The sequence below is a fragment of the Platalea leucorodia genome (genome assembly GCF_965183815.1).
Source record: "Platalea leucorodia genome assembly, chromosome: 6".
Taxonomy (NCBI): Eukaryota; Metazoa; Chordata; class Aves; order Pelecaniformes; family Threskiornithidae; genus Platalea; species Platalea leucorodia.
The window spans coordinates 39,722,617-39,748,005 of NC_138828.1; the positions used below are offsets into that span (position 1 = coordinate 39,722,617).

The 25,389-nt window shown below is 36.6% G+C and overlaps 1 protein-coding gene across 1 annotated transcript in view; it reads right to left on the reverse strand.

The window, feature by feature from the left end:
• Positions 1-25,389, reverse strand: part of PDGFC (platelet derived growth factor C) — a 136,039-nt gene that overhangs the window by 21,017 nt on the left and 89,633 nt on the right. The window contains exon 3 of the mRNA XM_082314783.1: positions 17,188-17,368. Within this exon, the coding sequence (XP_082170909.1) occupies positions 17,188-17,368 (181 nt within the window). The remainder of the gene's footprint in view (positions 1-17,187; positions 17,369-25,389) is intronic.

Here is a 25,389-nt window from a genome sequence, read left to right on the forward strand (position 1 = left end):
TTATGTTACGTATTAGAAAAAAATTTCATACTATGTAAAGCAGTGCAACAGATGATGGGGGAAATCTCTGAAATGTTCATCCCTGAACTTCAGGAACAGTACAAATATCTAGCAGGAATAAGACTGGTTTACCTACTCCCGGCTTAGAGCAGGACAATGGCTCAGAAAAGATCCCACTGAGTTCCCTTCCAATCTTGCATTTCTGTGATTGCATTACACATCATTTATCTGGTAACCTCACTGTTTCTAGAAAACATGTAAAATTATGCTGAAAGAAATGCTGAATTCTAGAAAAAAATTAATTCTAAATCATTCTAAAATCTGCGCTATCGACTAGCTATGCCCTAAACTCTTCTGTATACATAACCAAACTCTAATACACCTTTTTCCTCAGTGATTTGTACGTTTGCACGTGCCACCATTTGTATGTTTTAAACCTTTAGATTTATTCTATTAATGCTGTAATAAAAAGCAATAACTGCATACCTGTACACCTAAATATAGAATATTTGGTAGAAAAATATGTGATTTTTTGTTGTTGCATGTCAACCCACAAGCCCTTAACTCACATGAGAATGTGAAAATCAGTGAAACAACTCCAATTTCTTACTTTAATTTAACTACTTTCTCATGAAGAAAAGTAGGGAGTCACTGGTTTTTAACATAATTTGGTTCCTTAGCAGCAGCAGTAGTTGCTTTGGCAGTATCATTTACAATTTCTTTGAAGCCTCAAAATAGTATGTAATATAACCCATTTAAGAAGATGGTTTTAGCATCAACTGTAAAATAAAAGTAGATGCATTTCTGCCACACTCTACTTTTTCAATCTCTACGGCCCCTATTTAAAATGGATCCTTCAAAGACGGTTTGAAAGCAGGCTACTTCATTCTATTTCTAGTAGGCTTCCATGAAATCTTGTGCTGCTTACAGCATGAACAAATCTATAAAAATAGAATAGCTTGAATTTTAAGGCACCACTACAAGTAACTGCCTCAGCCTGATTCTTGGTGTTATTAAAAAAAAAATAATCATTGAAACAGTCTAATTGTTTTTATTATAATGCATAAATATATAATGTTTTCCTTTATACATGCAATTTCTTCTCAGCCCTTTCCTTGACACATGTAAAAAAAAAAAAAAAAAAAAAGAAGAAAAGAAGAAAGATGAAATCTGCCAAGCAATAAACCCATAGTAGTACCAAATCCAGTATGTTGTAGAGCAAATCTCATTCTCTTGAAGACTGATAGTAAATCAAGTGACTTCCATTAAGCCTGGAAGAGCTTTGGTTATAACACTGTCACTGTCCACAGATGTGGCCGAAATTATCTCTAACTGCTCTGGTCAACTAGATCAAGTCTTTTCATTTATATCTTTTTAAAAAATTACATTCATTAGGGCTTGCTAACATAATAAGAGTAAGGATGGCACCCTCTGTAACAGAAATGATGGAAAACCATGGTGACTTATGTTCTCAACTAGGCCATTAATCTTCCTTGTAATGTTTTAAACAAGTCTATTCAGGCATTGGCAATGGCCCCGATCCTGCAATCAGAACTGCTAGCACTATCACCCTGACTTAAAGGGATCTCCCTCTGCGGGCACGCAGCTGCATCTCCCTTCACGTTACTTCTCTGTTCTTGCACGTTCACCATGCTGTAAAGCTACAAAGTCAAAACGTTTATCTGCACAAAAAAAGGAAGTGCCACACGCTAACGCTGCACTAAGCTCATTTACAGAATACTGTTCTACCTATCACATTTAAAGAAGGCAAGTATTTTTTTTTATTTCAAAGGCATAACTTTAAAAGAGTTGTAAAGCCTGCAGAGGCATTGCTCATTCTATTTCTCACATGTACCCTTTTTATAAAAGGGTTTTTAACACCCAGTTGAAATTAATATTTACACACCAAAACATGCTTTTTTTTTCTTGTATTTATACTTAAAATATTTTCTCCCTTAGTCTCTTATTTTTCTGTTCACTGCTTCAGGAACACTGGGTGTTTCTGATGATTTCACGTAGAATATACGGAACTAATTACAGAACACAGACATCAAAACCTGTGGTTTTCTAAGCTTTAATTAATTGTGGTTTCACAGGCTGCTATTCATTGCAATCTAGGAACTGGTTAGATGTGGGGTTTATTATCAGTTTAAATAAAGAGCCAAAGTGTGAGGCATTGGTTCCATCTGAATTTTCCAGCCCATAAAAAATATGATTTTCTGTGAACTGCAGACATTGTTTTCATTCTGTTGAAGCCAACATTACACAAACTTACTTGCTGCATTAACCTAGTAGACTGAAAGATACTGGCTAACCACAAGTTTATCCTTTGATCAAGACAGAAAGTGTGCTTCAAAACCATATGATTGAAAATGCTCATTCGAATGCTTGACAAAGCACTGTTTCACAAATAAGCCAAATAAGAAGATAAATTAACATGATATTAAAAGGGCATTATTTACAAGAATTGATCACTGAGCATATATCTTAGTATGTTTTTTCCTGGGCATGAGGGACAGACATTATGATCTGCTGCAGAAAAGGGGAAAAAAGAAGGGGGGAGAAAAAGCAGCTTTGCAAGGAAACACTACTCAACAACACTCACTGAAGAGACCTGCGTGGCTACTTCTGATGGGGTTTCTTCCACCTGCCCTGCACAGTGAAGCCCCATGAGATGATCTGTTTGTTTAAATAAGAATAGAAAGCCATTCTGAAGGTCCTCAATATCAAAACTGAAACGTAATTGAGATGCACTGCATAAATTACACTTATGAAGCAATGTCAAACAAGTTGGGTAGATTGACCGTGATGACTGTCATGCTTCGCTGAAGAAAGAGTCAATCTAGTACTTGGAGAAAATCTTTTCTGTTTTTGTAAACAATTATACATTTAAGATACCTAATTGCCAAGAAGATAGTATTATCATGTTCTTAGTCTTCTTCCACTGTTTACTATTTAATTTGAGGCTGTTTTGCATCTTTCAGATCATCTGTACAGTCCCACTGGACAAACATGAGGATTTGAATGAACAAATTAGGATGTGTGAGCACAAACCACTTGCGGAATGGGAAGGGAGACAAATTGTCATTTCAAGTACATCACCATAAACGTAATATAATTTGACTGAATTTAGATGAGTAAAAATTCCCTTTGTAAGTTCATATTCCAGTTAAAAAGTCAGAAGAGGACATTTTGCTATTTAACAATTAAGGTTATATTCTCTCCTCAAACAATATATTATTATTAGAAATGGGTTACCTTAGCAACTATTATGTGTTGTAAAACAGAATTCTGAGAAACGAGGATGTTTTAGTAAGCAACTAAAACACTGACACCTCTTTTCCTTTTTTCTCCCACTATTCCACTTCTCCCACAGAATATTAAACCAATTTTTTGAGATAAACATTGATTGTGATCTCAGAATGGTAACATCAATACTGTTTTTAACCCAATTACCATCAAAGTTAAGTTCTTCCAGGCAATCTTTACTTCATTGCTGAAACTGGTCCATGGTGTATAGTTCACTTAATTAGGAGAATAGAGGAATAGGTAGCAAATGTGAAATACGATTTCACTGGGCAGCACATTCTTTTCAGTGTAATAAATGCATATAGAGAAACAATTATTTGCCAATTAATTTATCAATATACTTTAAAAAACAATGATCTATTTAAACTTGGATAACGTGACCATTATTTTGATGATGTGGTCATTGTTCTTCAGACTCCAATACCTAATATTTCCTGTTGAAGGCAATGGGAACTGCTTGTTTAAAAAATCTGTCTGTCATCAGTCACACTGTCTGTATGACAAAAAAGAATTAGAATCAAAACATCCAAAGATTTCAAAAGCCTATACATTGGGAAGTATAACATTATCTATTATTGCAATTTCAATAGTGTGCTTATCACTATGTGAATAGAAATAATGAATATTAAAATTGCATGCAATAACAAATCCAAGTTGATGCGTTGTTAGAATAACCTTAAAATACAATTATTCCCCTGACAAGACCTGCAGGAATACTATTTGTAAACAGAATGATCCAACCATGACAATTTGGGACTATAACTATTGCCAGTTACCCCTCCTCAGGTAAACTGACTATTATTTTCTCTTTCTCCTCTAAACCTCAATACATGGCAGAAAACAGAAAAGAGCTGCCATCCTTTTCCTGCAGCAGAAAATATCAGTGGAAGATACAAGTGCCTTACTGCAAGGAAGCCACGGCCTATGACAGACTGTTAGTGGAGACAGAACACTGTACGTGACAGAGTCAGAGCGGGGTATAAAACATCCACACTGAAAAGTTCACACGCTGTGCCCTGTGCAAGATGTGTTCCTTCCTGGTGCTCTTTGGGGATTCTCGAATTGCTTGATTAGGACATTACTTTTTGTAAGTATTTAATTAAAGTGAGGATGGTGTGGAGTCTTTCATAAGTAAGTATACTCCCATACTTTGTTAGGGAATTAGATTTAAAGAAAAATTAAGAATGGAAAATAATTTTTTTTTCTTAAAACTGTGTTATTAAAATGATTTTCCTCTGGTTTCAGATTTTTATGATGACATCACCTTAGTATTTTGCCACTCTTCCAAGTATTAACCACGAAATTTAGGCCAACCCCTACCTATAAATTATCCACTGGCATTTTTGTATGGCACTAGCTTTGTAAATTATAACTTTGTATGGTTTGCTGAATGATGCTCCTTAGGCTTGCATAATTGTTTTTAAAATTATCATTAACTTTTTTTAAACAGCCTGCAGAGAAAAGTTGGTTCTGTTCACACTTGGGCAGCTTTTCATTTATTGATTTTCCAAATTCCCCTACAATTTGTAAGAGTTTCAGGTAATGAAATATCAAACCTTATCATGGAAATATGATGATTTTTTTTCTTCTTTAACAGCATGACAAGTCTCTTTTCCAATTCAAAGAAGCACCTTCCCAATGCAGTTTTTAAAAATATTAGATACACAAGTAAAAGATACATAGTTCATAGAAAAGGAGGCAATAAATGACAAAATATAAAGAGTGCGTGCTTAAAACAATGGAGAGCAACAACAGTCTCACAAAATAATCACAAAAGTCTCTGTAAGTGTACCTATTATCTACATGAAAACCTGCAAAACCTCCTCACTATTTAGTAGCACTATTGCATACAAACATTAGGTGATAATTTCTCTTCTGTTTAGTCTTAATTCTAAGAAAACATATAAATAAATCCTTACCTACATAGAGGTATGTGCTAGTAGCTCGCAAAAGTAAGAGCCGATTTTGCTTTGCTCTTCTTCTGTCACGACATCACCTCAAAGGTGTTCTTAGGCTTTAAATGAAGCAGGAATATAGCGCTGCTCTGCAGTACATACCCAGAACCGTTTGGTTTACTACGGCAGAGCAGAAGGCTGCTGTGGGGCTGACAGTTTCTCAAAGACCTGCACTTGTGCTTCACCTCCGTACAGTGGGCCTTGCACAAAGTTCAGGTTCACCTGTCTCTCACATTTGCAAAATATCGGGCATTCAATCCGATCACCTCTATCACATCAACGATGTGCAGGTTTGTTCCTTAAGTTCTAATATTTTTAGACATGTTTTGTTAGCAAAGTAGTAAATTACTTCCAAATTTTATATTGTCTTTCATCCATGTAAACACCTAGCTGTAAAAGCAACTCAATTTTGTTTTTAATGATGATTGGGAACATAATTGAAAAACCCTCCGACAATTTTTTCGTTTGCCTTTGTACTGTTGACTTGACCAAAAATCTTTGATTTTTTGATGAAAAGCTGGGCTGTACTCTCAAGTGTTTTATACCAGCAGTTTCAAAACACTCTGATGAACCTTAATTCTACATCTATGTTGCATCGAAAGATGTACTGCTATTTTAGGCACCTAATCGCGAGGTTTTTTCCTGTGTGAAAGGTGCTTACGACTTTCTTACGCAGAAAGGCAACTAAAAGAAGTAAATACAGTATTTAAAGTTATAGACATTGACAGAACGCAAACAAGAAGAGATCAATGACAGAATTTACTTTGACTAAAATACAAGAATTCCAAGCCAAAAAGGCATTACACAGATGACTCAAGAACAGGAAGAATTTTATTATTAACTTTTGATTACCCAGAACACCTCCAACTGAAAAGCCCAAAGACAAATATGCACACACAAGTCAGAAGAGTTCAGAAGATCAGAGTGATTTTCAGAAGATAAGCAAGGGCAACCTTATTAACAGCTTACATATTAAAAGCCTACATATATGTGGCTAAATGTACTGACAGTTATCAAGTCAAAAATGATTTGCCATTTGGCCCTTTCCCCCAAGTAATACAAATGATGACCAAGTGACTTTGATCATTTGGCTCAGCTCAGTCATCTTACTCTCCTCTGGCTACCTAGTCATTTTGGTCACGTCAGCCAGCAGGGAAGTTCAGGGTCAGTTGCACAGAGTTAGCAAAATTTGTCTACAAAACAATTTTAGATTTTAGATGTTTTGAAGTTTCAAAAATAGTGACCTTTTTACATTCACATGAAGGAAAACAAGTAAAAGAAAAATACTGAAAATAAAACATTTGAAAATTCAAATTTAAGAAATTGCATTTACTATGCCAACTATTCACAAAACCATTGAAGACACTGATTTTTAACAAAATTACCTTAGCACAGCATCTGTCTTGTTAAAGAGAGCCATGCTGTTTAAAGGGTATTTGTCACACTGTTAGAAGAACATTTAGAACAAAAGATGTCTACCGAGAAGCTCTTAAGTTAACTAAGTGCTACCAAAAGACACCAGGGCTACATACTGGACAATAAAGCATCATATTGATTTAATTATCTACACCACTACACTGAAATTCCCCTATCCACGTGACAGACTTACTCAGATGAGAGCTGAGAACTGTTGTATGTGGTGTCGGGGTAGAGTTGCCCCAAGGAATCCTTTTGCAACTGAAAGGGAAGGACTATTAGGAACCACCAACTTCACAATATCTGTAGGACTACATGCAAAATTTCTTCCAAAGGCTGTGCCATCTGCTTTCACACCTCCACGTTTCAAGTGGCTTTGAACCTGGTCTTTTGTGCACTAAATCACTCCCACCAATTTGAAGCCCAGCATTTTACTTCTCCTCATAAATGATTCTTATTATTTTTCTTCCTATGATTTATTGCCTAGCTCAAAAGCAGAGCAAAATGAATACTCAAGCAGCCTGAGCATTCTGCCTCTGGAGATGCCTTTTGCCAAACAAATTGCCCTCCATTTTCACATGTAAGGTTTTGTTTATTTCATTTTGGTTTTTAAACAATTACAGTTCTTCAACAACATACACCAGCTCTCAGGAGCAAACATGGAAGCAACCCTCCTGAATTCCTTCTCCACCATGCTAGCCAGAGATAATTGAAAGAACAGATGCAACAGCTTTGTGATTATCTAGACTTTCCCATGAAAGCAAAACTGAAACCTTTTCAACAAAAATTCTGGCTTCTTCAGCCAAACCTTTCATCATCATCATTAAAAAAAAAGTTTTGAGTACTTATGAGAAGCTAACAAATGACAGCTCATAATCCCCATCTGTAACACCAGAGGCCAGGTACTGCAAAGACAAGACAGGTGCAAATTTTGGTATTCCCATAGTGCTTATTATCTATCCCTTTTCAGAAACAAAAGGATTTCTCTTAACACCAATACCCCACATTAATCTTTCCACAAAGAAAAACTCTTACCCTGAAGCTACTATGCAGTGTTATTACTCTGTCAAGAATTTTTCTCCTGAATTTAAAGAGGTGCTTCCACCAGTCTGCGGAGTTAGACTGTGCAGTCAGTCATCTACAGAAGCTGCTCCACAGCTGATTTGATCTCAAATGTCTAGAGCTGCACCCAGCATTCCATTTTCTCCACGCAATTCTGCTGTTCCTAAGAGCCCTTCAGATCTGGACCACGTGTAAAAAAAATAGAGAAGTTGCACTGAGTAGCTCTGTTCTGTCCCAAGTTCTTTCCTTTCATTCCTGTTTTCATCTTTTCCTACCAGACTTACGGTAAGAAAAATTAGGACAGTACACACCACTCGATAATTAGTTACTGCCTGTTTTGTTGGGCTGAGGCAATGGATAGGACTGTGGCATGACTAAGATATTCATAATAGATAGGGACATGACATGAATGCAGCTAAAATAACAAAACTGAAAATTACGGTGCTGCCTGAAACCTAATATCAAATGTACATTTGCTTACCTTTTTTTCCACTAGCAAGCATGTCAGACACAACGTCTCAGTATTTGAAAGCACAAAAAATCTAGGACTGTGCCAGTTACACAGGGGATTACTTTGAGAATGGGACAGAGTCACTTTGCTTTGGAATTTGTAGAGAAGCCATCAGCATGCTTTCTCAAAAAGCTGTGAATAACATGTTGATCCTGGAAATTGGAAAAGGGACAGTCAACTAGACAATTATGTAATACTTAAAACATAAAAACTAAAGGTAGCCAAAAAAAGAAAAAAACAAAAACAAAAACAAAACAAAAAAACAAACAGCAGAGCTGAAAGGGACCTGGGAGAACAGGAAGGTGGTGGTGGGGTTTTTTGTTTGGGTTTTTTTGTTTGGTTTTTGGTGTTTTTTTAACCACATATATTAAGTGAAAAGTAGCTTATATAACATTTAGGAAAGGATTAAATAAAAAACCCCTCACACAACTGACACACTGCACTCTTTAGAACAGATATGATCAGTAAGATTGAACCATGTTATTTGAACCAAGTTATTTGAACCATGACTACAGAATAATTTTAAAAGACGAAAGGAACATTTAGACATTGTGGAATATTTGTGTTGAGGTAGCAGCTAACAGCTCCAATTACATGTGGTCAGTGAGTTTACAGTTTGAGTGTGACACATTTTTATATACATCTATATCCCTCTCAAGAAAAGGCATTGTTTGAAGTTTCTTTTCTCTGAGGTGCCTATAGAATCTGATTTTAGCAAAGGAAGTAGTGAAGGCATGAAGTTTAACTGGGTTCAAGGGGTACATGGACAATTATTTGCAAGGAATGTCTGTTACAGATTACTAAATAGACAAAGCACATAGGCTCAGAGAATCCCCCTCTTCTCCAGAAAATAGTTGGTAAGTGGAGCAGTACAGGAGGGATGAAGAACATCTGCTTGACCTCCTCCTAGTGCTCCCTGCCATCCATTTATGACCACCACTGGTTGCGGGCTCCTGAGCTAGACAACCTTTAGTTTGATTCAACGTGGCCTGACATTTGGGAAACTGAGAAGGCAATTGGAAAGGCTTAGAAACTTGACATTACTGCTAAGTCTGTTGAATAATAAATTTTCAAATTCACATGCCGATATACATAACACATATTAAATGTTTTAATGTGTTACTACTGACTGATAAAGACTAACCACCTTGATTTGATCTTCATTCATTTGTAAAGAATTGTTTTAGAAATGAGATTTTGAGAAGGAAGAGAGAACCTCTTTGAAGATCAGTTAAAGTAAAGTTAGTACAAGTAGACAATAACATATTTTAGGCTAATATTTATAGTTGTTACAGAGTGGCAGTATTATTCTTTTGTTACTTTCTTCTGTTTGATTGCTCTGATTAGACCTAATTCAGTCCTTCTCGAGCGAACTTAATGAAAAAACCCAACCAAAAGACTCAAATACTACTTGAAAAAAAAAGTTTATCAGTTAGTATAATGGTAGCCATTTAACTAACATGAGCAAAACACTCACAATCTGAAATGTTCTTCAAACTCTGATGTCAAAATGCAATAAAAGACATTTACTTATTTTTAATCTTGAGTTTCGATATTTAACTGTGTTTTACTATAAGGATACACTCTCATAATGAGGACTCCCAGAATATTCTCAGGGCTACAATATTAAAATGTAATAGCTGAAAGTTATTTCTATTAGTGATGTGTTCCCTGCTCACTAGCAGGTGTAAACTTCAATGTCTATGAAGTCAAGTTGAATGACAAAAGTAACAGCAAAGGTAACTGCTGTGGTAATCCACAAGGCTGGTAATTCACCCCAGTCCACCTTCCCCATGTACCATGTATTCTCTTCCTTGCATCATTAATGCAGATTGGATTTTCCACATGACTATCTTTTCTGGATTTGTACACAATTTTTTTTTCTATTTTCTCATCAGTTGGCAAAATATAGTCCTTTCAGATTGTTCCCAAACAGAAATAATGTTACTCGAGATCCCACATACACCAGCCAGACCACTCCCAGAGTCATGACATTCCAAGAGGCTTTTGAAATTGTTCAAGACAAGACAAAAACACTCTTCTATCTTTAACTTCTCTTGTAGACTTTTTGAAAACACACTTTTTAAGCACACAACATTAAAACTTATATATGGAACATTTGTTGCAAAACACTACAATAACGTAAATGATAGACCATATAAAAGTAATACTTATTTTCAAATTAAATAAATATGCATACATAAATTTCCAATGAAAATGCTGAGACATACTAAATAAAGTTTCCAAATAATAAAAGAATCCCTGACAATATAAATATTTATTTCTAAATGGAAGCCTAATAAAAGCCTTTACTAACTTACAGAAATTAAAGAAAAGAAATTGTCTCATATATTTGAAACACTTTTCCGATGTGTTTTCTAAACTTTCTCACTTTTTAGGGCATTCAAAGAGGTTAAGCACTGTTTGCACTGAACCATCCTACGATCTGCTTTCATGTGGGAGAAGAGGGTTAATATGCGATCAAAGACATAATCTGGGGAAAGGAGCAAAAAGGGCTGCCTGCTTTTTCCCCGACAGTTGCAGTACCCCATCTCTTGTTTATGGCAATAATTCCTGCTTGAAACACGTTGCCAGAGTGACCTAACTTGTACATAATGCTGTTGACAACTAAAAGGAGAGCAGTTTTCCTAAGCTCTTCTCCACCTCACATGTTTTGATTTCCCCTCAATAGTGTCTTTCAAAAATACAATTTTAAGCCTTATGCTTCATAACCAGAATCAGTTACTTTACTTGTTGAACACTCCTGAAAATTTCAGGAATAAGTTCTACTGAAGTTACTGAATAGAAAAAAACCAAAGAATGACATTTGAGGTGTGGTAACATAATTGCATTTACTCTTGAAATTACTGTTACTTATTTAGAAACAAGAAAATCAGCTGATTTTTTCTATCTTTTGCCACAGTGAAACTGGGTGGGATATACAATAAACTCCCAAAATGAATGAATTTTAATCTTAGTCAAACATACAATGAATTTGTAAAAAAAAAAAAAAGTCTGTCCAAGAAAACAGAATTACTTTGTCCTACAAATAGTCAATGAAACAATTTCTGATTCTTTTTAGCCTGAGCCACGGTAAAAAAGAACATCACAGAGAAATACAAAAGAAATGGTATACACTACATTTACTACATGAGAAACTACACTCAAATTTTGGCCGGAGGGAAAGGAACATAGTCCTTCAGAGTACATAACTTGCTATCATATAAGCATATTCATTCCTTTTAAGAACTAAATGACAATCTATTTAGTTCAAAACGTCTCTCTTCCTTTTAAAGTCTCAGAAAATCCACACTGACATCTCAGGTTGTGAAGGTCAAGGACACACTTCCATGGACTTTTGCGCAGGCCCACAATTTTGCTAGATTCATTTCTAACCTTGTCTCTCTGCAAGTCTGCTTCACATACACAGATTTTTAAATTTTTTATGATGTCCATGTGACAGAATGAGATATGGTCACAGGAAAACAAGATCTTGTGATTTGATTAGAAAATATCCTTCAGAGGTTCTTTCTGCTTCAAAGGGTTTTTTTCCCCCCCTCATTGTAGTCCCAGGTATAACAGCCATCCTCAGATTTGTATTTTTTGTAGTTGTTTAATTAACCTGACGCATGTCACTCCTATCTATGTATTTTGGGGTGTGCTGGTTTTGGCTGGGAGAGAGTTAATTTTCTTCACAGTAGCTAGTATGGGGCTCTGTTTAGGATTTATGCTGAAAACAGTGTTGATAACACAGGGATGTTTTCATTATTGCTGAGCAGCGCTTGCACAGAGTCAAGGCCTTTTCTGCCTCTCACCCCACCCCACCAGCGAGGAGGCTGGGGTGCACAAGAAGTTGGGAGGGGACACAGCCAGGACAGCTGACCCCAGCTGACCAAAGGGCTATTCCGCACTATGTGACATCATGCTCAGCACATAAAGCTGGGGGAAGAAGAAGGAAGGAGGAGCTGAGTTATGGCGTTTGTCTTCCCAAGTAACCGTTACACGTGATGGAGCCCTGCTTTCCTGGAGATGGCTGAACGCCTGCCTGCCGATGGGAAGCAGTGAATGAATTCCTCGTTTTGCTTTGCTTGTGCGCATGGCTTCTGCTTTACCTATTAAACTGTCTTTATCTCAATCCATGAGTTTTCTCACTTTTACTCTTCTGATTCTCTCTCCCATCCCACTGTGGGGGGAGTGAGCAAGCAGCTGTGTGGGGCTTAGTTGCCGCCTGGGGTTAAACCACAACATGGGGTGATCTTTAATGTCTCATTTAAGAAATTTAAAAGGAATTTGTCTTTAGACCTCGAGCACAAATTTAATGCAAAATCTCATCTCCAGGAAAGAATTAGTCCAAAAACCTCTCTGATTTACAATGATTTTTTGCCATACACAAAAAAAAGAACTGAATGACTGAATTTGCATGCTGGAGCATCTTTAGGAGTTTGTTGATTTATTCAGGCTTAGGTTTCACTATACCTAATCAGTGGAAACTCTGAACACAGAAGTTTTGTTCGAGTCCTTCCCATTATATGAAGGATTTTCAGTCCTTTTTCACTTCATGTGGCATTGCAAAGCGCTAAATAACACTCATACACTCTCCTGCTGCTTCATACCACCTTGGCTTAAACAACCCTGAAATCGTGTTATTTCCAAAATCTTTTGATTACTTCTTAAGAGAGTGTAGAAAAACCTTTGTTTAGGAGATCAAGAATGTCCTTTATGATGTTTCTGGATGGATTTTCAGTTATTGCAGCCAAAGTTAAGCCTCTCCTGGGCTTTGGTACTGACATGCGAGATATACACCTGATATCTGTGAAATCTGTGGACTTTTGAAAGAAAGGGAATGCTAGGTAAGAGCTTTCCTTTCTCTATTAGTATGCACTTTTTCTATTAGTATTTAAATTTTCTTTGCCTTTTTCATCAAACAAGCTCAATTAAGAAGGCTCCACAAACAAAATTAACATGCTCAACCCTAAAAGAGAACAGCTTAGCCAATTTGGATGAAATAAAGGAACAATTATTAGATAGCCCTAAACAGATTATCTGCACAGTATTACATTTAGTCTTCATTACTGTTAATAGCAAGAGCACTACTAACAGCATCTCTGCATCAAAGGAAAAAAAAAGCCTCTCTCGGATTGAAATCCAGGTAGCCATAGAGGTATTGCACCAAAATCACAAAACACCTGCCAAGCCACTTTTAAACCAGGTCAGTCGTTAAGCAGCTGCTTGGATTTTCCTCTTCATCTTCACTTGCATAGAAGAGGGTTAAGTCTGTTCTTTGCAAAGATCTTTGGCATGATCTTTGATGACAAATGACATGCTACCATATGCCAAAAAAGAAGGGGAATACAGTCACCCCCAGCTTCAACTTTAACTGGAGCTGCTTTGTTCTGAGTGCCCTGAATAATTAATAACTACTTTGGCAATCAGTCATGCATTCCTTAATGGCACCTCAGGCATCAAGTATCCCATTCACCCGCTCCCCAAGTAACAATGGACTTTATTACATCAAGTTTTCTCTGCCAAACTTGTAACTGACATAATTTAAACTAAACAAGTCACTAGGAAGACTGAAGCCCAAACATATATTATAAGAGTTTATAAGGTTTCCCTCAATTGCATGTGGCTACTATACGGATTAGAGCTGTAACTGAGGGCAAGTGAGTAGAAGGGGAAAAGAAATGAAATATGGATTGTTTTTGCAATAAAGTTCTAGGAGGGTTTAGGTGGTATACTGCTGCCAAAAAACATGACTTTTAATAAATGCATAGCTGAACAGTCAAAATGCAGAACAACCGCTAAGCAGCCCTCAGTGAATAAAGCAGCTCACCAGTAAGCACAGACTAAGTGACGGGGCAGAGCATGAAAGAGCGACTAAGAGTAACAGCTGTGCTGAAAGTAGCATAATAATTTTGAAATAACACAAACTACATTTTCTTAGTAAGAACAAGCTTTTTCAACACTTCCTTCCACTTTACGGTATTCCAGACAAAATTAACTTGCAACTATAGAACAGAGGAAAGAAAAGGGGAGTTAGACCAGAATTATAGAAAGTTCTAGATGTACCCAGGGTACACAAATTAAAATGTAAGAAATTGAAATAATTAAATGGTAATTAGCTAGAACCCGAAGAAAAGCTTCATGTTTTTCTTGGGGAGCATGCTGCTTGTATACAGTACGTGTACTGCTTTTATGCGGTGCCTTACAATCCCACGATAAACCTTTCTAAAAAATGATGTGGCATCTATTGACAGTGGAACTGCTGCGACTCCTTTTGAGTGACTAAATCTTAGAAGTAAAGTAATCAGATCAATAGCCATTCTCCCCCGACATATTCATCATGTGAAAAGTTGGTTTGAAATATAATATACAAAGTAAAAATATATATATACGATAAATTACAGCAGATCTAAACAAAGCCATTTCTCTTGCTCTTTAAAAGACCTGAAAATGTGTCCGGTGCCCCTCTCTGTGTGTGGCCTCCAAATACAGAAACAAGCTTGCACTGTTTTATTTCAGTTTTGCTTCATTTCTCCCCAAACAATCTCTCATTGCTAGTCTACCAGGCATCTCCCCCCCGCCCTCTTGTCAAAAAATGAGGGGAAAAAAAAATTTAACTGTTTAGGACCAATTTATTGAAGTGAATCACTAAGCGAATCAGTTATGTTTTTGCAATAATTATTTAAAATTTACACTCATTCCTATAGCTAACATCTTTTTTGTGGGAAGGTGGGAGCGGAGGGGGGGCTGTAAGTTTTAGTTTCTCCTGAAATGTTGGATGAGACAGCATTATAGTTTTAAAGAAAAACACATTTTTGGCGTAAGTTTTCAATTGCTTTAGGTACAAGAAGCAGGTCTAATCCTGAAACTCAGCAATATAGATTTCATTTACAATCTGCAGTCTGAAATGTGAAATTGTATTTTGCATGGCTTATTAAGATAGAATTTTGATGAAAAAGATTACAGCCCTTTTAAAGAGAGATTTGGAAATTAATCCTCACCAACCAATAAGCAGTTGTTATACTGCACCTTTTGGGGCTAGTTCTGAATTCCTATGAGATGAAGGGGGCTGTTCTTGCCTGTTAACATATGTGAGAGATAACATGCCTGGTTTCTAAAACAGCTTATATGTATACTTCTTATGCTATATGAGCTTTGTTAATGGAGGAAAATGGGAAACTAAAAAAACAGAGCTGACATCGTAGGATGCATTTTTCTATTGAGTAAGTGATGTAAATATTTTGAAGACTAAAGAATAGTTTTGCAAGTGTTGATAATTTAAATGCTTTAACACCAGTTTTCCCCATCAAATGTCATGGAATAAACTCAGTCCATTTGAATAGCATGACATCAAGATAATGATATATATACTCCGGTATTTTTAGGTGCCTTTGTTTAATCCATTCCACAGAAAATGGATTATACGTAAGTCAGATATGTAGCAGGTAGAACGTAATACTAGAGCTGCAACAACAAAATTTGGCATCAGCCCACAAATATATTTAGGGATTTTCTTTTACCATTTGCTAAAAGCAAACGTACTTACTACATTGTGCCCTCAGGTGTACGAAAGTTTCAACCTGGCCACATTTCAAGTTGGTTTGGAGACTGATTGACATTTTATTTAATTTCAAAATTCATCGGTAGCAGGTCATACTATTCTACTCACAAAAGGGTCTAATGCACAAAGGAGTCAAATATGTAGATCAAACCTTTAATCACTTTAGAAATAGTTCTTAATTAGGCCTAAATATTTAAAAATACTTAAGAGAAAAACAACAGAAAATAACATGCATATCTATGTGCGCACACACACGCGATACTACACTGACATAATCATCAGTATGCTAAATATGTAGAAGATTACGTATTGTTGAAAAGAGAAGTGAGATTGTTCTTTGCTTCTTCTCAGTCACTGAAGTTTTGCAAATGGGGAGAAGAGGCAAAAATGGCAAAAGCAATAAGCAAGCCAAATGCATTTTGAGTGAAGCGCATGTCAGTGGGGTTACAACATGGATTCTTTCGATCAATTTTTTTATTGAGCTTGCAGATATTTTCCACCAAGCAAATACCACAGACCACAGGACTACTTAGGAGATTCACAAAGTGAATTATGAGGAATTTAACAAAAATACTCCTTACTCTCTTTAAATATGGAATACCTATTCTAAAACAAGTCAACCCCTGTTCTGCTCCACTCTAATGTTTCAGAACATTATCTCATCCTTAAAAATCTATAAACATAGTTTTGCTATCACAGAGCTTTCATTTGGTGAAAAAAGATAACAAAAATCTGTTGACAGTGAAAATAGTCACATTTTAGATGACGACTATTGTTTAATACCTGCAATTTACAAGCATTAAGCAACATTCAAGAGAAGTCTAAAGTACAGTTTCCAGCGAAAATGCAGTGGGAAATGAGTATTATGCATTGTCTGCTTTGTCACTATAATAAAACAATCCAGAAGCATAAGAACTTTTCTGTTTTGGAACTAAGTATAATGATTTGGCTGTGTACGTCTAATAGCAGCTGACTAATAAAAACATTAATTTCTTCAATCTTCTTTGTAACTTTCCAATGCTCTTTCAATGTCACACAGCTGATACTTACGCTGATTTTTCTTCTTCTCAAAGCTAGAAAAAGATTTTTTTTCACAGTACTGTATTAGGAATGCAAACATTTTCTTGAAGTTTCCACACAAACAACCAAGCCCACAACTTCCCAGTCCAAAGCCATCCAAGAAGAACCACAAGAACACTCAGTTAGTTAAAAAGCAGAAACAAAATGTACAATTCTGGAAGACAGATTGCTCATTATTATCATTAAGAAATAAACAGTAATTAATTCTAAGCTATTAAAAGATTCTTTTGAGCTACCACTTCAAAGATTTTGTTTTCCTGAAATGTTCCAATCTGAAACATGTTACTTACTGGCATAAGAAGTGTATAATGGATGCAGAATCCAGGTTCAGAAGGAAAATATTCATCAGACACAAATCTTATTCTGATCTGGTTTCCTTTGGAGATTTGTCTGCTTGGCACACTACTGGAACCACACCAGCGCCCTAAAACAGTGCCATCACTAGGCTCTTCAACTTCTACAAAGTCATACCTGAACAGAAAAGAAAATCAAATGTTTATTTACTGATAAAATTTCTACAAACTTCCTGCTTTAATCAATGATCTGACTCTGCAGTTTGCAACTTCTTTTTTTGTTGTTGTTTTTAATGCTAAAACTATGCTACCAAAGCCAGCTATTTTAAACTTAGCTTCCAAGTTGCTACTGGCTTAAATACATAATAAAATCATGCAGTGAGGTTAAAAAAATAAAAGCAGAGTTAGCATTTTGAAAAGACCCATGAGTATGGTTTTGTTTGCTCCTTTTATGGAAAGCAATTACAACATGTGGGATAGGGCAGAATAAAGTCAGAGAAAAAAAAGACTGAAATTGCCTAAGTGTGGTACAGTAACTCATACTGCAAGATCACTAGCAGTATACTGCATGTCACCAGTGAAAGTTCAAGGGCTTTTTGGTATGGAAAACTTGCCCTCTTGCAATACCAGTGGTGAATAAGCCCCTGAAGGTTAAGGTGGCTTAGGGAAACTTGGAAGCACATTTATGAGTTTATGCATATCCCAATGAGACGTTTGTTGAGCGAAGACCTAGACATACTGTGTGTCAGAAAGAACCCGATATTCTGGTAATACTGACAAGAGAGATATGGGTTGGGAACTTCAAGAGAATGACACATATTAAGTTTGATTTAGCTTCATTGGTTTTTAACGTGTGGTCTGGGTATCCCGGGGATCTGTGAACAACTTCAAATAGATCCACGAAAGGTAACTAAGAAACACCAGCCAGCTGGCATCAATAAGCTTCAATATGCTACACAAAGGTCCTCGCTTCCACTGGAAATGTTTAGGGGGTTCCCAAGTCATAAAAACATTGAAAGCCACTGCGCTAGAAGGTACGTCTGGTTGCAGGGCTTTAACCTGTTTCATGTCAGTTCCCCAGCTGCCCACTGACAGAATAAACACCAAGCATTTCAGCTGGGTTTCCCCTGCTGCAGCTTGAAACCCTCCAAGCCCCAGCAGCAGCAGAGCCCGCTGCCTCGGGAAGGCGAGAGTGCACGGGTTAAAGCACGGCAAGCGTTTGGAAGTTCACAGCGGCAGCTTTCCGAGTCATTGTTTTACTTTTAAACCACCACTAGCATTCTAAGCACAAGCATGACACACCTCTGAGAAAGTTTCAAGATTTCTGATATTTTTGTTCTCTTACATGTGTAGTCATCTACTAAATACATCTCATGGAAATCTAAACTGGTAAATAGCATTGAATCCTTTTCAAGGGTACAAACAGTCCTACCTCTGGTGATAGCAAATACCCATATTTTAAAAAACATGCACACACACTCTACCAAATATGCCAAGCAATATTTAATGTGAAAATTATTACCTCATAAACATTTTCTACTAAAGCTTTTTCTGGATTTTTTTTTTTTCCAGTAAAGCTAATCTTTATAATGATTCCCAGCTCCCTAGTTAGACAGCAGGCAATAAATTCTTGTGTTGCATGTTTGTGCAAGACTGACTTGCACATTTATTATCTCCGTTTAAAGGACCAGTATTTTCTCCACTTAATTAAAAATGAATGCAATGAATATGCTCATTAACTGTGTTCAAAATCCATTACTGCCATGTACCACAGTTTTAAATCTTTGTTAAACTTATGATACTAATTACTTTATCACCATCTTTTCTTCCCCCAAACAGTAACTAATTCCTTTAACTGATCTAACAGTGTTTTCACTTTATGATCAGGTATACAACTTATTACAAAGACAACATGTACATTAATTGTACTAAGACTTTAGGGCTCAACACATTTATCAAATTGCTTTTGAGCACTGATTTTTTTTTTTTTTTTAAGATCAGCTTATGACATTTCTAAAGATAATCTTTTTTATTTTTTTAGTTAAGAATATGAAATAATTATCTACTTGTCTGATCTGTAAAGAGTGAAGAAGTTAATCATTATATTTATTGACTTAAGCTTAAGATGTCTGGGGGGTCAGGCATAGTATAGGTGTTAGTGCTTCTATATAACTTACAGAGTACTCTCTATTGCACCTTTTGGTCTCCTGGTACCTCTGAAGTAAAAGAGAAACTCAAATTTCACAGTTTAAATCCTAGACCCTTAAAATAAATGCTAATTAATTCCATTACTTGAGAGGTAAAATAGAGGGAAAAAAAGTATTCAGAAAAACCCAAATAAAATTCAGCTTTCTGATATACATGACAGATCCAGATAATTCTGTTTGTCGGGGTGTTTCTTCTATATTCAATTCCTTTCTCCTTGATCTTTGTATGTGGTATTTCTAAACAAGCTGTCATTTCTAATAAAAAAATATTTCTGATTTTTCTGTGTGTTATCAGTGTTACCTTGATTGAGAGGTTTCTCAGTCACCCCACCCTAATACCATTCTGATCTCCAGAAATCCACTTGTTTCCAAGCGATCAATCTGGAAACACTCTAATTGTTACACAGCACTCACTAGGACCGCACTGAAGTGTGCACAATTACCAATATCACTATTTAAGGGATTTACTAAAACCTATTTTATAAGCCAATCGAATGCAACTTTCTCATGGCAACATGGTACAGTACATACAGCACAGTTTATAATGATTACACCCTTTCTGCAATGTCTTCCTCAGGACCTGTAGAGGATTTCTCTTCTTTTGTGTTCAACAAACAAGCCCGGTGCTGTAGACAAAAATTTCTGTTTTCAAAAGCAAATATGAGATATGAGTATTGGTTTTTTACAGCTCAACACAGATGTAGGTGTAGCTCCCTACACAATATAGATATTCCACTATCAGCAAGGGAATTAATAGAAATTCTGTCTACATCAACAGAAAAAAGTCCCTCACGTGTTTCCTGGACATAATGACATTTTCAGCCAGTAACTTTATTCCTGTCAGTTATCTAGGCTGAATGTGCTGCAAGAGCCTGCCAAAAGAATCTTCTGTGCAACTAAAATTCCTTGCATTGCACATCTGGACTGAAGTCTGAACTTGCTGTGAAAAGTAACAAAACAAAGTGGTTCAGATGCTTTAGCATTTACAAGATTGTGCTACATAATTCTGCAGCTTCACGTCACGGGGCTAAAGAGCAGCGGGGACAACAGCGTAGCCATCCAAAATTATTTCTCCACCACGAGAAGCTCGTACTTGAAATGTAAGAAAACTAGGATAAATAACCAAGAACTGAGAAGCTATTTTCCATCTGCAATGGAGTAAAAAATGCTAAAATGCATGCTGAACCAAACAAAGAATCCTTCTTTTCTTGTGCATTGTACAAAGCAGAAAACACAACCCCCTGACAATGGCTAAAGAAATGCTCTGGTGCTGTAGTTATGTTCAATGCATTATTTAAATATTACTAAGTAAAACTGATGACAAAGAGCTAGTCCAGTCTCCTTTCCTGGGATGAAAGATGCTTTTGCCTTTAGTCATGATGCTCAAAATGCCTTCCCTTATACCCGCTGCAGAACATGTATTCCTCTTCCCTATGGCCTAGGTGCCTGGGACCGTGGATTAACAACCTGAACAAAGACAATTTATTGGAAAAGAGCAAGGAAGCGATGTAAGCGACTCTAAACTTCAATGCCTTTCCAACCAGGAAGTGTATTTATTTTCCAAGGGAATAGGTTTTCCTCTCCTTTCTGTACATTTTCTGTGGTTTACACTGTCATTTGCTAAACAAATTCTGACAGGCTGTTTACCTTGGCTTGCAGTTTTGTGACCTTTTTGTGGCTTCCCTCTGCCTTCAGAATTCCACAAATACATCAATGAATGTAAGAAGCAGAAACCCATGAGGTAAAACGCTTTGTCATATCAGTGATGTTAGACCTTTCCATCTCTATATAGATGTGTGCTAGACAAGAATCTAGCACACCCATTAAAACAGTTTGTGAAAGGCGAAGTATATTTTCCCTTCCCCCTTTGATAAGAATCCGTTTCAATTTATTTATTTATTTATTTTAAATGAAGAAATAGGAAGTTGATAACAATCCCTGTCTTTTTTTTGACAGTGTCCTGCGGGACGCTGTAATATTTCTGTTCCAACTTGTTTTAAAGCATGTGGGATTCCAAGGTTTTCCTGGTGCCAGCACAGCACACCAAAATACCTACCTCAGCTGCAGACCAAAAGCATTCAAGGTCCCCTCGCAGTTCACCAGACAAACTGTTGCTGAGTAGAACTTAGATGGTTTATATTTGGACAGCTTCAATTCTGGAAACACTGGAGATTACTAAAAACTCTCATCATGAAAATGTCATTTTGATGTTTTTCTAAACAAAATTTTAACACCATCATTCTAAAGGAAAATTTCCTCTTCTAACTCCATTGAAATAATTTTCATTTTGCTACCGAAATATTTAAATTTCCTATGGAACAAAATTTTGGGTTTCCATCATTTGACTTAACTGTGTATTTGTATAGAGAAAACTGTAAGGGTATTGGTGACACCTTACATAGTCTTCACCTCTTAGACCACTTTTACATCACAGCTGTAAGTAATCATATTGCTCTTTGTGAAATAAACACTATATTTACATACAGAGGAAAGTAAGACCAAATGTTCAACTTGAAGACATTTTATACAATGCTTGTCTGCCTCACTTGCAATAAATTCTGGAGGCCTCCTCCAGTCAACGCAGCTCTCCATGGTAATGCTCTGATGGGAAGATTCACATTTATCTGGGTGGAAAAGGGAACACTAGAGCATGACAGAGGCACTCAAATCCACGGTATCTAATGGCAGACCCAATCTGTTTAACCAGCCTTGTTATTCCCCACAGGTCAATGTGCCATACAGTCTCCAGCAAATATGCATGACAGGACAAGGGGAATGCAAAGCTTATGGGCAAAGGGCAGGAAGAAAATGGGAAGAGCCCAGGAAGGAAGAAGGCAGAAGAGGAGAGAGTGGCATGCTGGATTAGAGGAATAAAAGCAGATTTCAGGCAAACTACAAAACCTACAGATGTAGCAACAGTTGTAAAAAGAAGAGTGTCTTGCACCATTCATTCAACAGGTGGAGAACTTTCTTCTTTTCTATTACCAGTACTGCCCCCCTCACAGAGACTAAAGTAAGTTTTCCTCAAAGACCAAGGCACAGAGATACAAGACACATCATGGGAGATGACAATCAAAATGACACAAAAATTAAACAATTGGTAATAATGAAACTGCAGGTACCTGTGCACTATTTTTTAGTTTATGTAAGAGGAAATATTACTTTTGTTATTTTTCTTTCCATCCAATACAGCCAGGCCAGGTAGTACAACCACTCGCCACCCAAGTTTGTAAGCTTCAGAAGAGCTGTTTAATTAATTTATTTGCTTTTCAAATGCATTAACTTACTTCATACTGTTTTGTATTTGTTGCCAGACAACAAAATCTACATGAACCTCAGACTGTAAAATATTGGTCCATTCAGACCAGTCCTCCGTTCAGTCTGGTAGACAAAAAGTTCCTGAAATCACAAACCACTAGCAGTGCGCATCAGTAAAAATTAGCTATTAATAACTCCACTTGCCAGCCAGGCAACAGAGAAAAAACTCAAATGATACAGAAACAAATTTCCTGGAGGAAGGGAAGGGAGAAGGCAACTTGGCTGAAATGGTGACCCTGCGGCAGCACCAGCAAATACTCCGTGCAGGGTAAAAAGTTCAATAAAAATGATTCTGCTCAACATTATCAGAAACATTTGACTGGGGCTACTTTGAGTGACAGTAAAGAAAAAAAGCTGGAAGAAAACTGTTTCTAGAAGACTACCTGATACAAAATTTTAAATATTTGAAATATTCCCTCTGGATTTTGTCTTTCCAAAAGGAAGTTCTGAAAAAAGTTACCCAAAATCATTTGACTTCAGTTCCTGAGGCTCACAGCATGGGTAATTCACCCCCAGCATTCATCCTCTTTAGGAGGGCTTGGCAGTGCCTTCCACTGTAAGAGGAAACTCCTTTGGATATCATTAGAGATTATCCAACAATTGGGGGGGGGGGGGGAGGGGGAAGAGTTATGTTCTACAATGTCTGTCATGTTTGATGTTTTAACATAAAAAGAAAAGATGATGGAACAGCAATGACTTGACATGAAATAAATTTCCATAGTAGTACCTGTATCTGCTGATTCTACACATAGCTGTGTTTTAACAGTCATTGGAAAGAAACTGCATATCCAGATATAATCCAAATAAATAACTGATGAGGTCAGTTTTTTGTACTCAAAAAAATGATGTTTAATTATACACAAATATCACTTCCAGCAATAGACATCACTTCCAGCCAATACTGCAAATGAGCATAAAAACACCAAGTATCCTGCCATGTCTACATTTTCCATGAAATAAAGATACTCAAGGTATAAACAGAGAACATTTCTAACTGCCATTCACCAAATATGGATTGTAGTTTCTGCGCCAACATACTTTGAATACATCTATTTTAGAATATGCAGTACTGTACATTAAGAACTGCCTTATGGAAACACAGATTCATTCACAAATGTTAGATGGTTGCCATGGCACTCTCATTTAATCTTTCCTCATACTGATTAGTAACAGCCTGAGGCTTCTAACACAACCGCACAACTCTCTCTGTATTTCTACCTTGATATTTAGGATAAATTAAAAAAAAGTTTAATCCTTGGAGTTCAATTTTCTTCCCCTTCATTCACTGTCAGCCACTTTGATCATAGATACACATTTACAACACTGCAAGTGAAAGGGAAAAACAAGACAGAGTTCAAACCCCCAGATTTTACTCTTCAAACATTTGAACACTTTTCATGAAAAGAAAAGGATGGTTTGGTTGTTTGATTTAGAGACATTAACTATTGCATTACCACTCTCCAGTCTACCAGAAAACATATTTCCATTTTCTGTGGATCTGCTGAAAATTTCAGGCATCACGTGAAGCTGAGACATTTACATTTTGTGTAGTAGCTTTTGTCACCTAGTGAACTAGAGTCAAAGTACTTAATGCAAAAACAACTCTGAAGAAATGCATCTCTTCCCTCTCCTCCCCAAAATCCTCCTTTGTATCAAAAGCTTATTTCAGTGCCAACTGATAAACTGAGTATTGCTGAAAACATATCTTTTCCCTGATGACTATTAAATTGGCACACAAACACCTCTAGCAAATAAATCATCATGACTGGTATCTAGGCACACTGGTAAGTACTTAAGGATCTCCATCTTAAGCACATGAATATCCCATAGTCTCTGAAGGCAACTTCTGCCTTGTGGGGAGAAAAGGGCAGTAACTTTTCCACAAGAATGAGAATTGTAAACAAGATACATTGGTAAATGTACTTCAGGCTCTAAAACAAAACAATTCTATATTCAGACAGCAACGCTGTAATTATTTAAGCATATGTTAAACTGCTGATACAGATAAAGCATGTAAGTAAGTATTTTCAGGAATAGCGCAACCACAGAATTCAGCCCTAGACAGTCTGTGCTACGAACTAATATATACTGGTATAACTAACTTCTATTGATACAGTATTTCAAGCACTTGAATAAGAATCTTATAGAAAGAGACACTATAATCCTGCAGATCGAAAGCGGAGGTAAGAAGGAAAGAAGATGGTTTCCCCAACTCCTCCTTTTAAAAGGCCGATTACCGAATTTCTTAGAAGCTACCTACACGTATCTTCTTTGTATCAAAGAATGTCAGGTATTCCCAGTGCCAGTCAGGATAAGAAACATGTTTAGCCCTCTTTAAATAAGGATTAAGTTTAATCTAAAAGTGGCATGTTATGAGTAGAAGAGAGATACAAACCAGAAAAGTTAATGAAATTTCATATCAACAGTACTACTACTACATATAAAAGGCAAAGATGAATTTGAGAAAATTGGAGAGCTTGGAAAAGACATACTAACACTTGTGACTCAGCTTGCAAATGATGCCCTAGTCCATTTACTTACCTTGGCCTTTATCTTAAAATCCAAAGGAAGAAGTTCCATGGGGAGCAAGTCTCCATCGCTCAGGGTTTCTATGCTATGCTTACCTTTTTCCTATTTGACTACAGATTCTCCTGTAGCCATATGAAATACAGTG